Below are 13959 nucleotides of genomic sequence, written 5' to 3' on the forward strand. Positions count from 1 at the left end.
CTACCTTTCAGGACCCTAGTTTTGTGCATCAGTGGTCATCGTCTTGCAGGGCTCTCCACTGTTTATGTGTAATGTCATGTAAAGAACTGATGTCAGTGCGCAGGGGAGGTGTCTAAGTAGATACCGCAACATCATCCCGGTGATCACGACGACAATGACGAACTCTGAGTCGACCGACGCCCCCTACCAACGAGCAGGGGTACTGCTGAGAATAATTCTAAGGTCAGGAATCTATAACTAATATAGGTCTCTTACAGATCTATTGTTACCGAAGGTAAGTAACTTGTTATCCAGTGCTTTCCTATGGAAATGTTAACCCTGCAACAGTGAAAATAACTTTTAAGGCTTTATCCTGTAAGGTCATGTTTAACAATAAACTTTTACATGTTCTACTTTATATACCATTCAGCCATGCCTTATGGACATATAAGGCCTACGCATTATTATTTATCAAAGACTTTTTATTGGATTTTACATGTCTCCATTAACAGCAAAACAAGCAGTCTGAGTCCAGTCTATACATCGTCAAGAAGCCATTACATAGTACAGTGTTTAGTGAGTATGGGAGGAACTCCGAATTCATATCTTTCCGCATTATAATTGCTATTACGTTATAAGAGATTAAACAATATATTTCCCCCAGAAACTCCCCCTGCCTACCCCTGTCTATCAGAAACACAGGGGGTCTATTAGCTAACTATTAAAGCTACACTATCAATACAGAGTCGCCTAGATCTCAACGTGTGTGAATCACAAAGATAGTGAAAGGATGAAGACATAGATAAAGAAGAGTGGACTCAAATTGCAAAGGAGATCGATACATTATAGAATATTCATCAGTGGCTGACCAGTCCCAAAACGGTGATGTAGGGTTTCCATCAAAAGAGACTTTTGTGATCAGTCATATCATCTGGCCAAACCCTAGTGTGTGAAAAGCATGCCTCCCCCAAGCCTCAGATGACAGCTTGTGGCACCGACGGATAGTGCGGGTCCTCCTATACCTGAGCAGCGTCCAGGTGAGGTGAGGTAGCTTCACCCATCAGTCAGGGATTCACTATAGTGCGAGTGAGTCGGAGGGTGACAACACATGGTTCTTACAGGTTGTACCGTATTGAACCACTCCTTTTCAGTTTATCAACACTTTTTGGTTTTATGGTGAAGGTGTACTTTTTTCACGAATAAGAGTGCAACGAGTATAAGAACAGAGGCCCTGATGAATGCCGTGGGATTAGATACCCAATAGGCAGAAACATGTTGGCCCATTTACAGGCAGATATTTGTTACTGTCATCTTGCACTGTTCTGTTTTTAATTAGGAGGCATGTCATGTCCATAGAATAAAGTTGCATAAAGGAGGACATTCCATCCTATTTTAAGTCACATTTCCTGTTTTGTTGCACCTTTTTTCAAACCATCAACAAATCAGTCATTACGGATGTTTCATTAATGTTGGTGGACCAAAATCCTAAGATATCAACACTGTGTGGTTTAGTCCCTATGATCAGGGGACCAGCCTTTCACACACTAGGGTTTGGCCAGATGATATGACTGATCACAAAAGTCTCTTTTGATGGAAACCCTACATCACCGTTTCGGGACTGGTCAGCCACTGATGAATATTCTATAATGTATCGATCTCCTTTGCAATTTGAGTCCACTCTTCTTTATCTATGTCTTCATCCACTCACTATCTTTGTGATTCACACACGTTGAGATCTAGGCGACTCTGTATTGATAGTGTACCTTTAATAGTTAGCTAATAGACCCCCTGTGTTTCTTATGGTATATATTAAGTTGGAGCTGGGGATATAACCAGGTGTGGGTCTCTAAACTGTATATCCCTTGGACCCTCTTTTGAAAGTTTTTTTGTATTTAGCCCTGTCTATCCCTAACTCCCATACTAAAAGAAAAAAACAAAGAAAAACATTTTAAATGATGTAAGGGTACATGGATGGCGCATTACACAGATTTTAACAGGACAGCCTTCGGAGTGCTTTTATTAAGGAGTCCTAAACAACGGGCTATAGCCGAGGCTCAAAGGTGGAAGAGATGCAATTCCCATACACGTGTGTGGCAGGCCGCCAGCGGAAAACCTCTGGAGAGATAGGCCACTAAGGGTCCCCATGAAAATCCAAGGTTTTTTTAATGGAGTGTTGTCTTCTTCCAAGCTGCTGCCACTGTTAATTTCACCTCCCGAGGCATAACCACATTATGGCTCTGTCACCCTTAGTCTGGGGTTTCAATGCATAGTCACTTAGACCCAGTAGTGCAAATCCTGGGGTATCTGTAACAGTCTTTAATATCTTTAATTTGCGCCAGGATTTCAGACTAAATAGGCCGTATTATTGGGCAATGCCCCCAGATGTGACGGAAGTCACTCAGTTAGTCCACATCCCCTCCAGTATAAGTCAGAGGTGTTCGGGAAGCATTTTCTTCAGCGTAGTGGGGTAAAAGTACCAGTCATAAAGAAGTTTATAGTGTGATCACACATGCGCCCAGTAAGGGATTACACTTTGGAATATCCTTCCAAAGTTTCCTCCACTTTCCTTCAGAAATTTCTCCCCCTAAAGTGGCATGGCATGGCTGTGAATAGAGCAACATATTAAGTAGGAAGGAGAGCAAAAAGGAAATAGTTCCCTTACAGGATCCCGCGTTTTCACAAATTGTTTTATTAGGGTGAGTTCTTTAGTGGCTACGAGCCTAATATCGGGGTTGAATGCCCAGAGTTTCAGTTGTGTATAGTGAAAGTGTTGAGAGTCTGGAACGTGAGGGTGTGGCTTAATGGCTAGAGTGGCTGACTTGAAATTGGGGAACAAGATTAGAGTCTGGCGGGAGGCTCAAACATCCTGTGGTTCTGGGCACGTCACTTACTCTCCTGGTGCTTTAAAAAAGAAAAAAAGGAATGTGTATCTTTAATGCAACTGGTGCTCATGTAAAGTGCTCCGATACCTTCGATTTGAGTTTGCGCTTTATAAAACTCCCTCCCCCGCAAAAAGGTGAAATTTGCGCTGGCAATGTTAACAATTTAAAATAGCCAAGTAATGAAAAAGGTCGGAGAGTGTAAGACAGCACTCCTCTCTCCAGGTGTTAAATGGACATGGTCGAGAGGCCAGGGGATACACTAGATTGTAATGTATCAGCGTATTTGAAGACGGGAAGGTGGTACTGTTAGCCAATCTATTCACCTCATCCCATATTTTAAGAGGCATTTTCGTGGGGGTGCTCAATTAGGGATTTGGTGGCAGTCTGCTTTTGGTTTCCATAGCACATCTCAGATAACTCTCCCTACTGTTGCACTATCCATGTACAGCCAATGTTTGTCTGACTCCCATAATGCCCACACAGATACCCAGCAGCTGGACTGCTTTATAATAAAGGTAGAAATCCGGGAGAGCTAGTTGTCCTGCATCTTTTGGCAGCCTAAGCAATTTAAGGGGCAAATTAGCTCTCCCATTTTGCCAGATAAAGCAGGTGATCAAGGTTTGCAAAGTTGACAAACTCCCAATGTAGTTCAATAGGGAGACCTTGAAAAAGATAAAGCACTTTCGGTAAGATTGTCATCTTGATTGCATTTATACGCCCTAGCCATGAAATATACATGGGTGCCCAGCATTTAAGATCAATTTCCAGCTGTTGTATGAATGGAGTAGGGCTCACAGTTTAGGTGTATGTTTAATGCCCTGGTAGTGCTGTCTTTTTTCGTCCATTGGAAGGAGGTAGGGGCACCAACATGTCTGTGTCAGTCAAAGTCAGGTTAGCAAGAAGGACTTAGATGGCTACAGAAGCCAGCCACACCTTCAAAGAGGCATGACTCCTCCTGTAGGGTTTGCAAGGAAAGCTGAGGGGATGCAGGCTTCAAAAATACATCATCAGCAAATAGAGACTTTTTATGCTCCTCGAACCCAAACATAATGCCACTAATGGTGGAGGTGGTTCGTATCCTGGCAGCCAGTGGTTCTGTGCTTAATGCAAATCGGAGAGGGTATGCCTACCTTGTTCCCCTCCCCAGATGAAAAAGCTCTGAGTGCACATCGTGAAGTAAGACTCGACCGTGGCATTGCATAATTGGCTTGAATCATATTGATAAATGAGTCACTAAAGCGAAAGAGCTTCAACGTACGGAATAAGAGCCAGTCTATCCGGTCGATCGCATTCTCCACGTCCAGACCTAGCTGTACTGCAGGTATCTGCTTTTTAGTGGCTTTCTTAGCCAAGTGTATCACCCTTCTGAATTTGTCATGTCTGTCTGCCCTTGATGAAGCCCAATTTGTCCGGGTAGATCCAGTCTGGCATCATATCTTCTAGCCTAGAGGCCAACATTTTGGAACCGAGCTTGACATCCAGATTGAGTAATGCAAAAGCCCTGTATGAACCACAAGAACAGGAATCATTCCCTGGTTTTGGTATAATTGATACCAGTGCTTTACTCATAGACTGTGTGACTGCTCCACCTGCACGATGTCCGAGTTGAATGTCTTATACAACTGAGCTGTGAGCCCATCCTGTTGTGGCGACTTATGACATTTTAGGGTCCTAATAGCCCTCTGAACCTCTTTGTCACCTATTGGTTTCCCCAGGCCCTCATTTTGAACATGAGTTACCTGTGGGAGGTTTACTGTGCCGAGATAGTCAAGTTGGGAGCTGGCATTGACTTGATCAGCCCTAATTAGTTTTTCATAGAATGCACCAAAGATACAGAGATTTTCTACATTGAACCTTTCGTGTACCCGCGTCGCTGAAGATATCCCCAATATACTCCTTTTCCCGTTTAACCCTGAGCTGTCTCGCCAAGTGTGGACCCACATTTTGCCTTGCTCATAAGACGTGTGTTTTATGTGTTGAAGCTTACGTCCTGCCTTATTTGTATAAATAGCATTGAGATTCCCCCTCATTGTTGTAATTTTCCGCAGACTGGATAGCGTCTGAGTGGCCTTATGTGGCAATTCCAGTTTGTGCAGTTCCCCTTCAAGTTTCAGTCTGTCCTTCATTCCTTGTTAGTTGAGTGTTGAGACAAGGGCTATATATTTACCTCTCAATACCTCTTTGAATATGTCCTGATTGTTGGAAGGAGTGGTGTCTTGGGGGCGGTTTATGTGAAATGATTCTCTTAAGGATTTCTGAAGGTCGTCTCTGATCAGACAATCTCTTTCAAGAGAGCTAGGGGGAAAACAGCGGCCATATTTCAGTGGTGGAATACCCCAGTCTAGTGACACCGCCACAGAGACATGGCCAGATATTGTGATTGGGTTCATTGTCAGTGCCCTTGAGTCGTGGGTAAGAGAGAGTGGTTGAGGAACACATAGTCCAAGTCAGAATATGTGCAGTGTATGTGTTAAAAAAAGGTATAGTTCTTAGTGCTGGGATAAGGTGGTCTTCAGGTGTCTTAGCCCCTGATCCTGTATGGCCTGCTTTAACGCTTTAGGGTAGCTACCAGTAGGTGATTTGTGGGGATGTGTGCTGTCCATACCAGAGTGCCATGTGAGGTTAAAGTCTCCGAACGTTATGATCTCACCCTCCGCAAATCTGGTTAGAGGAAGGTGCGTAGACCAAAGCAAAAGTACAAATTCTCCCTCTGAGGCGCTCCTTCACGAGGGCAATTTTTCCATCTTTATCTGTCTTATATCCCTCAGGTTGAAATTTTAGGGAGGAGTGGATAACAGCCCCCATTATGCTTAGTAGATGCCACTGACTTGTACATTAAGGGGTAAGTCTTATGTTTCAGTCTGTGGTCTTCATCGCGTTTAAGAGTAGTTACCTGCAAAGCCACTGCATAATAATGCTAATCAAACAGATATTTTCACAATTTGTGGCACTTGGCTGGTGAGTTCAGGCCCCTAATATTCCAGGAGAGTGTAGTGATTGCCATATTGGCGGTAGCCTTGCGATTTGTCTGCCCGATATCTCCTCCATTCATTTACCCCAGCTCCTCCACTACTTAGTTTCACCAATCCAGTCCTCCTTCCCCTCCCACCCTGAGCTCCGCCTCCCTATCAATGCCTCCATGCCCCTCCTCTGTCTCCCTAACAAATTGCCATCCATGTACTGGAAAATGTAACAATTTAAACCCCAACATAAAAACTAAAGAGACAACTGGTCCTAAGTTGTTTATATCCGGTATGGGGAAATGCAACTTGGTAGGCAAGTTGGTCAGAGACCCCTACTGAGGTATTTTAGTAGCCCCATTAGTTGGGCATTATCACAACATGTAAAATAGACCTGAGTAGCACTGGTTTAATTTAATGTGGACCTTGAAATAAATCTCTATGCTCCCCATTTATTCTTTTAGAGAGAGGTTCCATCCCATTGTCTCTATAAGATGCGTATTCATTGTAGAAGGGTAAACAATGCCACGTCTAGGAGAGGAGACCAGCTAAGGATCCTCTGCACTATTGTCAGTCAACGTATTCCCTGCTTCTGTTGATGTCTCTGAGAGAGCCATATGCCCCCACTTTGGGATCTGTTGGTGATGCACTTCAAGGTTCCTGGGCCATCGTCTAGTTTCTGTGCTTCGGAGCATCCTATCTCTAAGAGTGCCATAGCCTCCACAAAATCAGTGGTATGATGGGATTTATTAAATGGTTCAAAGGCAAGCCCAAAAGTATATGTCTAGCGATATTTTACATGGTCTCATCACAGCTTGTCTGTCACTGATCTGAACTGTTGTCGTCAGACTAGGGTTGCCGGAGCTACGTTTTAATAAAGAGAGCAGGAGACTTCCTGAAATGCAATCTTGTCTCTCTTTTTGGCTGCCTGCAGAATTACCTCAATCACCTTGAAGGAATGGTGCTTTGCCATCACATCCACATGCATTTCCTCTCACCTGTTGTTGGGTTATCCACTTTGTGGACCCTCTCCCATTTGACTTTCATCAGGTTACCTCTGAGAAACTCTGCGAACAGGCCTATGACAAAGGCCTCCAAGTCGGGGCCCTCTGCACCCTCCTCCAGATCGCGAATCATTATATTTGCACATCTCGATCTGTTTCTGAGGTCTTTGTTCTTCAAGAGAGGGACTTGCAGTTGTGCGCAGAGGGATTGGGTAAGGTCCTCTATGTTGCCGGTGCACTGTTTCCAGGTTAAGAGATTTGGAATCCAGGTCCAACACCCGACTGTCCGCAAAATCCACATTGTGCTGGAGAGAAGTAAGTTTACTGTTCAAGTCAACCTTAAGGTTTTCCAAGGAAGAGGCCAAGTCTGTTTTAAGTTTCTCTTGGAGTTCGTTTTTAAACACTTGCTAGGAAGAGAAGATCTTCTTTGGTGCAGGACATGGTGTCACTTGTGGCTGCTGTCAACAAGCTGTTAATAGGCTCTGCTGGGGTGAAATAATTAGACACCCTGTTGAGCTTCTGTCTTTTCAGAGCCATAAAGATTGACAAAGTTGTTGGTTGCCGAGTCCGGTAATGAGTTCAAGGATCAGTAGAGACCCCACTCTATATAGCTTAGGTCTTTGATAAATGTGTATGGAAGACTTGAAGGGGGTATTTGCACTTGTCTCAGGTAATGCTTTGACTGTCTTGGGAAAGCCTCACCGGATCTGTCATTTTGGGGTCAGGCATCCAGTCAGTTGCCTCTCAGGTGAGGTAAGCTTCTGTACCCCGATTGTCATTGTGGAAGTCCCCAAGATCCTCCTAAATATAGCGGTGAATGGGTAGGATAGTTTTGGGGGAGCCAAGGGTACCTCTTTTTATCACTTATGTCCCTTTGCACCCTGAAATACCGTCATCTTAAAGTCAGGTATACTGCTGACGCAGCTTTTGGTGCTTTCATCTTCCCGACCTGGTGGAGAGGTCCCGTTATACAGCTTGTTCGTTCCCTCCCACAAGCTACACCACCTCGTTTAGACTGGTGGTGGGGTGGCTCTCTAGCTTGGGAGCTTGGCCTTGGCAGGTCCCATTATGGGGACGTCACTTCCCGGGCCTTGTCTCACCTTCAGTAGTCCCCGCACCTTGGGTGTAGCACCTCACACCGCTACCACTCGGGTGGGGCAGACTCCCGCGTGGCAATGAGCTTCTCTCTTGTCTCATCCCCGGAGGACTCTGTTCAGTTAGTCCGCCACCATCTTGTCCTCCGACTCTCCAAATCCGCTCTCATCCAGCTCAAATATAAAGTCAACTTTGCTCATTAGGGTTTCCTTGATGACTCTACTTTCTTACGGTGCCTACAAGCCAAAGTGCTCCATTAGCAGATGTTTTGCTGTAACTGGCAAATATTGTCTGCTCATCTTTCTGTTGCTTATTGCTATATTTGGGCGTTTACTTCGTACTAATGAGGTGCAACCTATGCCCAGACAGTGTACAAATGACAAACTAATGAAGTAATACTATCACAAAATATGCAGCATTGCGCCACATAATTTCCCTTTTCTTTCTGCATAATTTAGTCAACCCTGTCGCATAATTTGGCTCGCCCCTGTCCCATAATTCCAGTGGCCCTGTTCATAGCCATTACATCAGCTCGTTCCATAAGTGAGCTACAAGAAGCCTCCGTCCAGCAACAGTATACCGCCTTTTTCAGATAAGCAGCTGCCACTAACCAAGGCAGCATTTCTCCCGATAGTTGTCCCGTCTTTCCACATCATTCGGCTTGTGCTCTTTGCTCCTCCTTCTCCATCCAAGGAGGAAGAATGTCCATCACTTAGACCTAAAGAGAGTCTGAGCTTCTACATTGATCACATAATGGATTATTGTGTTGCTGATCTGCTTTTTATTGGGCTCTCTGGGACTAAGCAGAGCAATTCAAAAACATATAATTTCCAGGTAGAGTGTCTGCTGAGATTGTTTCTTGGCCATTCCATGCCAGATTTTTAATCTAGAAACCTGCATTCTCCTTCCACCAGAGCAAAGGCTTGCCACCACTGTGCTGGCACATGGATTGCCAGACTTGGACATCTTTCTGGATAATACTTGACCGTCAATTCACATGTTCAGAAAGCAATACCTTTTGGATAGACAGGTCCGGAGGAGGGGCATTTTTCTTATTCAGTCCTGCAGGATTTGTTTGTCTGAACCAAGCCACAAACCTGGGAAGTACTGCTTTATCTGTTCACAAGGTGAGGAATCTGTCATTAGAAGTATTCATCAGAAGAACAAGTCACTTACCTTCGGTAATGCTCTTTATATTTAATACTCTATGTAGCTACAGATTCCTCACCACCCATCCCACTTCGCTGTTCTGTAGAATAGACTCTTTTTGTCCAGGTTTTAAAAAGATTCCATTTAGAGATCTGCACACTGGCACAATTGATCATTGAAGGATCCTCATCTGACAGGACGGACAGATATTTGAAAGAAATGGATGTTGACGTGCAGAGGTGGCAGTTATGTTGCGACCCCCAAGCTACTTCATGGGTGGGATGGACCTGATGTGGAGCAGCTCAGCACCACCTAGCACGTGCAAGGAATTGCTGAGAAAAGTCCTAGATCCAGTTTGACTGCTGGAAATATTCATAAGTTGAGGAATTGGCGGTTTGATAGAGCATCCACCAGAGAAATCTTTACTGAAGGGAAGTAATTTGTTCATCTATACAATGCCTGGCCATAGGCAGTAATTAAGTAAATTCTCACCCCTGTTCTGGAGAACAGATAGGCACACCTCTGTGTACCTCTCTGCATCTGGGCAGTTTGTGCCAATGCTTATTTTTGCCAGACTGTGCCAAAGAGTTCAATCCTACTGTTTACTGCTGTAACTATGCTTTGCGTAAGAAGCTTTTAGTGCCAGCCTTCGGAGACCTACACCTTCTTTATCGCCTTCTACATGCCCATCTCATTCACAACCAGCCTCGTAATGTCAATAGTCTAATGATTAAATGTACATTTACCTGGCATAACTTGAGCATCATTCTGCCAATCATTGTACTCTAATATTCCTGCTTGGAGTTGATTTCAAATCACTGTACCATTATATTACTTTCCAATGGTGTAGTAGATATAATTTAAAATAAACCTTAAATGAAATTAAACTGAAAGTTTAGCATGTTGATTTTAAATTGCATATTCTATAGGAAACAAAGTATTAATTGAATTGTGATTATTTCCTAGGTGATGCTCTGTGGAATGCAAGAAGTGGATTTAGCAGACTGGCAGAGAAACACGGTCTATCGTCATTATACAAGGAACAGCAAACAGATGATTTGGTTCTGGCAGGTGCAGTATCAAAGTTGTTATATATGAAAAAATATTAAGGGACAAACTTGCAGCTAAAACAGATCAAGTTCATTTTAGAATTACTATAATAACAATACAGTGGGTTTGGGGCCCCAGGGAGTTTAAAGACCAAGCTTTGACACGTTCCCTCGTACAGTTAATAAACACAAAAGATATCAAAGGGTCTACAGAGAGTGCCTGGAGTGAAAGAACCACCTAATGTGAACACTACATCTATCTCCCAGATGAGTTACCTAGCCTCAATAGGAGGGGGGACCGGTCAGGAAGATGCCCATCAGTCACCACACGGATCCGCCCTTCATCATTTGGGATTCTTATTTTGACCCAAAGGTGGAACTCCTGTCCCCGCAGAATGAGAAAGAGATGGAAATAACCCTCATCTGCTAGGCTAGATACCAGTGGAATCCTACCAATCTAAGTGTGGGGGTGACTAAAATTTCAGTGCAGATAAATCAAATGTGAGCGAAAAAAGTGTGTTTAAAATTGGGTGAGGGAGTCCTGAAACAATTTTTATTCTGGTGTGACTCACTCCACCAATGTTAAAAAGGAATAGGCAGCCTATGGATATTGCTGCCCAGGTGTGAAAATAAGGTCAACATGTTTCAGCAAATAATGGACTATTGTTTTCTTCAGGACCTAACCAGCTTTTGCTACTGCAAATGTGAAAATAATAAAAAAAAAAGTGTGGTCATAGGTGTCTAGGAAATGATATTTAGATCAAATTCGAGATCACCTGATTCTCTAGGAGTCCTTGCTTCATCTTTTATCACAAACTGTGTTTTTCACAGTCTCGTGAGAGATGGAGACCTCACCCCCCCTGGCTGCGGCTCAGGAAAAGAGTAAAGCACCACTCTGTCCGTCAGTACTCTGTTGCCGGCATCCAAGCCGACTGGGGAGGTGGATCCTATTAAGGCTAGGTAATTCATCTGGGAGATGGATGTAGTGTTAACATTAGGTGGTTCTTTCATTTTAGAATTACAACTTGACACAAGCCACAACACTTATCTGAAAGTAACAGTTATAGATTCCTTACTTTAGAATTGCCCCCAGGCGACAGACTGGATCCGGAAAGTTTTTCATCAGCAGTACCCCTGCGTGTCGAAAGGTGCCATGTGTCGTCTCCACGTTCGTCTTGTTCGCCGGGCTGACGTCTCAGTAGCTACTTAGACACCGCCCTCGCACGCTGACGTCAGTTCATTCTTTTTCCGCACCAGCAAGCGCAGAGCCGGAGAGAGAGTTACCCCAGTCACTTTTTGAATGACTGTTTTGTGACTTTTGTCGACTTTGTTTTTCAGTCTAACATTGACTCCTGGTGCACGAGGCCTGCGGTTCCTGTACCCGACTGATGTCGGTGACTGATCCGCACCGCGTGTGCCTCTACTGTCTGGAGCGCAACTGTGACCCCAAGTCCTGTTCAGCCTGCCAAACCATGGCCCAGAAGTCTTTGCGGGAGCGGTCCCGAAAGCTACTCTAGGCCCAGCAGTCGGCTCCATGTCGTTCGAGGTCCCGGTCGCGTGGGAGGTCGAGGGACCAATCGCTGAGCCATCACCCCTCTTCTTCTAAGTCTTTGCCCTCTGGGTCAGGTAAGTCGAAGCACAAGAAGAAGTCGAAGAAGCATCGTGGCTCTTCGACTTCCCCTCGTCCGTCGGCCGACGCAACAAAGGGTGTGGGTGGTGCCTCTCCCGCGGCTCCGCATGCGGAGCCTTCAAGCTTGACTCTGGCCATCCCTCCCTTTCCAGGACCGGGAGCGACCCCTGCCCAGCTTCGTCAGTTCTACAAAGCGATGCATGCCGTCTTTGGCAGCCCGACACTGCCGGTGCGCCTTTGGGACTCGCAGACTCAGCAGGGCCCTCTTGGATCCAGGCCTGGATCCGGATAGGTGACGGTCGACCTTATTACACCTCCACCGGCACCATGTTCGACGCCGGCTTGACTTGCAGCCTGCCTCCTGCCTCGACCCCGGCTTCAACCCCGATGTGGATACGGAGCGAGACCGGTGCCAGATCTGGCACCAATGGGTACTTTTGTGGCTGCATTCCACCTTGACCTTTTTCAGTCAGGTTGGCAGCCAGAGGAGGGATAGGAAGACTGGGAGGTGTCTGATGACTCTTTAACTGACCATTTGCAGTACGACCAGGACAAGAGAGAGGAACTGGGGCACGCCTTTGGTTTGGACACCTCACCAGACCTTTGCATGTTGTCTCCTCCTACCGTGGCTATGGAGGAGGGAGCGTCTTACGCAGTGGTGTTGCTAAGGGTAGCCGAGGCCCTAAACCTCGAGCTACCTACTGTGGTAGTCAGGACTAACCTCCTGACAGAGGTGCTTCAGCCGGCAGCGGGCTCATTTTGGGCACCTGGTCCAGCCCAACACAGGAGCTCCTGTTAATAGGATGGTTACCCAACGTGACCGCCCAGCTCCGGCGACCCCACTTTCCTCTCCCAACATCCCTCCACCGAGAGCTTGGTGGTCCAAGCTTCAGCGTCCCAAAGCGCATCCCCTAACCAAGCACCGGACAGGGAATCGAAGAAGCTAGATCAGCTTGGGAATAAGTTGTTTTTTTCCTCCAGCTTAGGGCTGCGGTCAGTAAACCCTGCATGTCAGTTGGGCCGTTATTCCCACTCTGTGTGGGATACTGTGGCGCAAGTGCTACCTCAGTGTCTGTAGAAGGCCCGGGCCATACTCTCCTGTGCTATTGCTGAGGAGAGAGACGCAGCAAAGTCTACCATCCGCTGTAAACTGGACACTGCTAACTCCCTGGGTAGGACCCTTTCAACATCGATGGTGCTTCGCCGTCACGCTTGGTTGAGAACGACTGGCTTTTCTGGGGATGTCGAGAACTCTTTAATGGACATGCCCTTTGATGGCGGTCCCCTGTTTGAAGACAAAGCAGACAGTGCGCTAGAGCACTTCAGGGACGCTCTGGCTACGGCCAAGTCCTTGGGCCTCTCCTCCATGAACCCTGCACGGTCTGCCTTTCGCCCCTTTCGTGGCAATGGAAGGGGTGCCCCAACACTTTCATTTCGGAGCCACAGGCCAGCGCAAGCTGTTCAACCTCAGCTCACCGGGGATGCCAGAACCACTGGTGTGGTTCTGGGGGCCTACGGGCGGGCCAGTCCACCACCACCCCCTCTGCCGCTGCCTCCAAACCCTCCTGGTCCGACCTTTCAGGCCTGTCAACCGGCTGTTAGCGGCAGGATCCACCATCACCTCTTCCACTGGAGCACCATCATGTCGGATAGGTGGGTTTTGCAGCTTGTCTGAAGGGGCTACTCCCTCCCCTTCGAGACTATCCCTCCAGCCATGCCAGCCCAGTACCATCGCATGTCGGGGGATCAAGTGGCCCTTCTCCAACAGGAAGTTACGCCTCTCTTGGCCAAGGATGCCATCAAGCGCGTTCCTGCCCCAGAAGTAGGTTGTGGTTGCTATTCCCACTACTTTCTGGTGCCCAAGAAGGACAAGGGCCGGCGTCCTATCTTGGATCTCAGGAAAGTCAACCGCTTCCTCCGGAAGGAGAAGTTCAAAACGTTGACCCTGGCTCAGGTCTCGTCTGCCCCCATGACCCTAGAGACTGGATGGAAGTGTTGGACTTGTAGGATGCTTATTTTCCCATCCCCGTTCTGCCGGCCCACCGGCGCTATCTGCAGTTCACAAATGGCCACGAGTACTTTCAGTTTACTGTGCTCCCCTTTGACCTTACCAGGGCCCCTTTGGGGTTCATGAAAGTGATGGCGGTGGTCGCAGCTCATCTGCGCAAAACATGTGTTCCTGTCTTCCCCTATCTCGGCGACTGGTTGTTG

The 13959-nt window shown here is 46.4% G+C and overlaps 1 protein-coding gene across 2 annotated transcripts in view; it reads left to right on the forward strand.

Annotated features, from left to right (window-relative positions):
• The window catches only part of WWP1 (WW domain containing E3 ubiquitin protein ligase 1), an 866202-nt gene that overhangs the window by 701211 nt on the left and 151032 nt on the right, over positions 1–13959 (forward strand). For both annotated transcript variants that reach the window (XM_086965959.1, XM_086965960.1), the window contains exon 20: positions 10036–10140. In XM_086965959.1, the coding sequence (XP_086822085.1) occupies positions 10036–10140 (105 nt within the window). The remainder of the gene's footprint in view (positions 1–10035; positions 10141–13959) is intronic.

The sequence above is a fragment of the Lissotriton vulgaris genome, chromosome 4_1, assembly GCF_964263255.1.
Source record: "Lissotriton vulgaris chromosome 4_1, aLisVul1.2, whole genome shotgun sequence".
In the NCBI taxonomy this organism is placed as follows: domain Eukaryota; kingdom Metazoa; phylum Chordata; class Amphibia; order Caudata; family Salamandridae; genus Lissotriton; species Lissotriton vulgaris.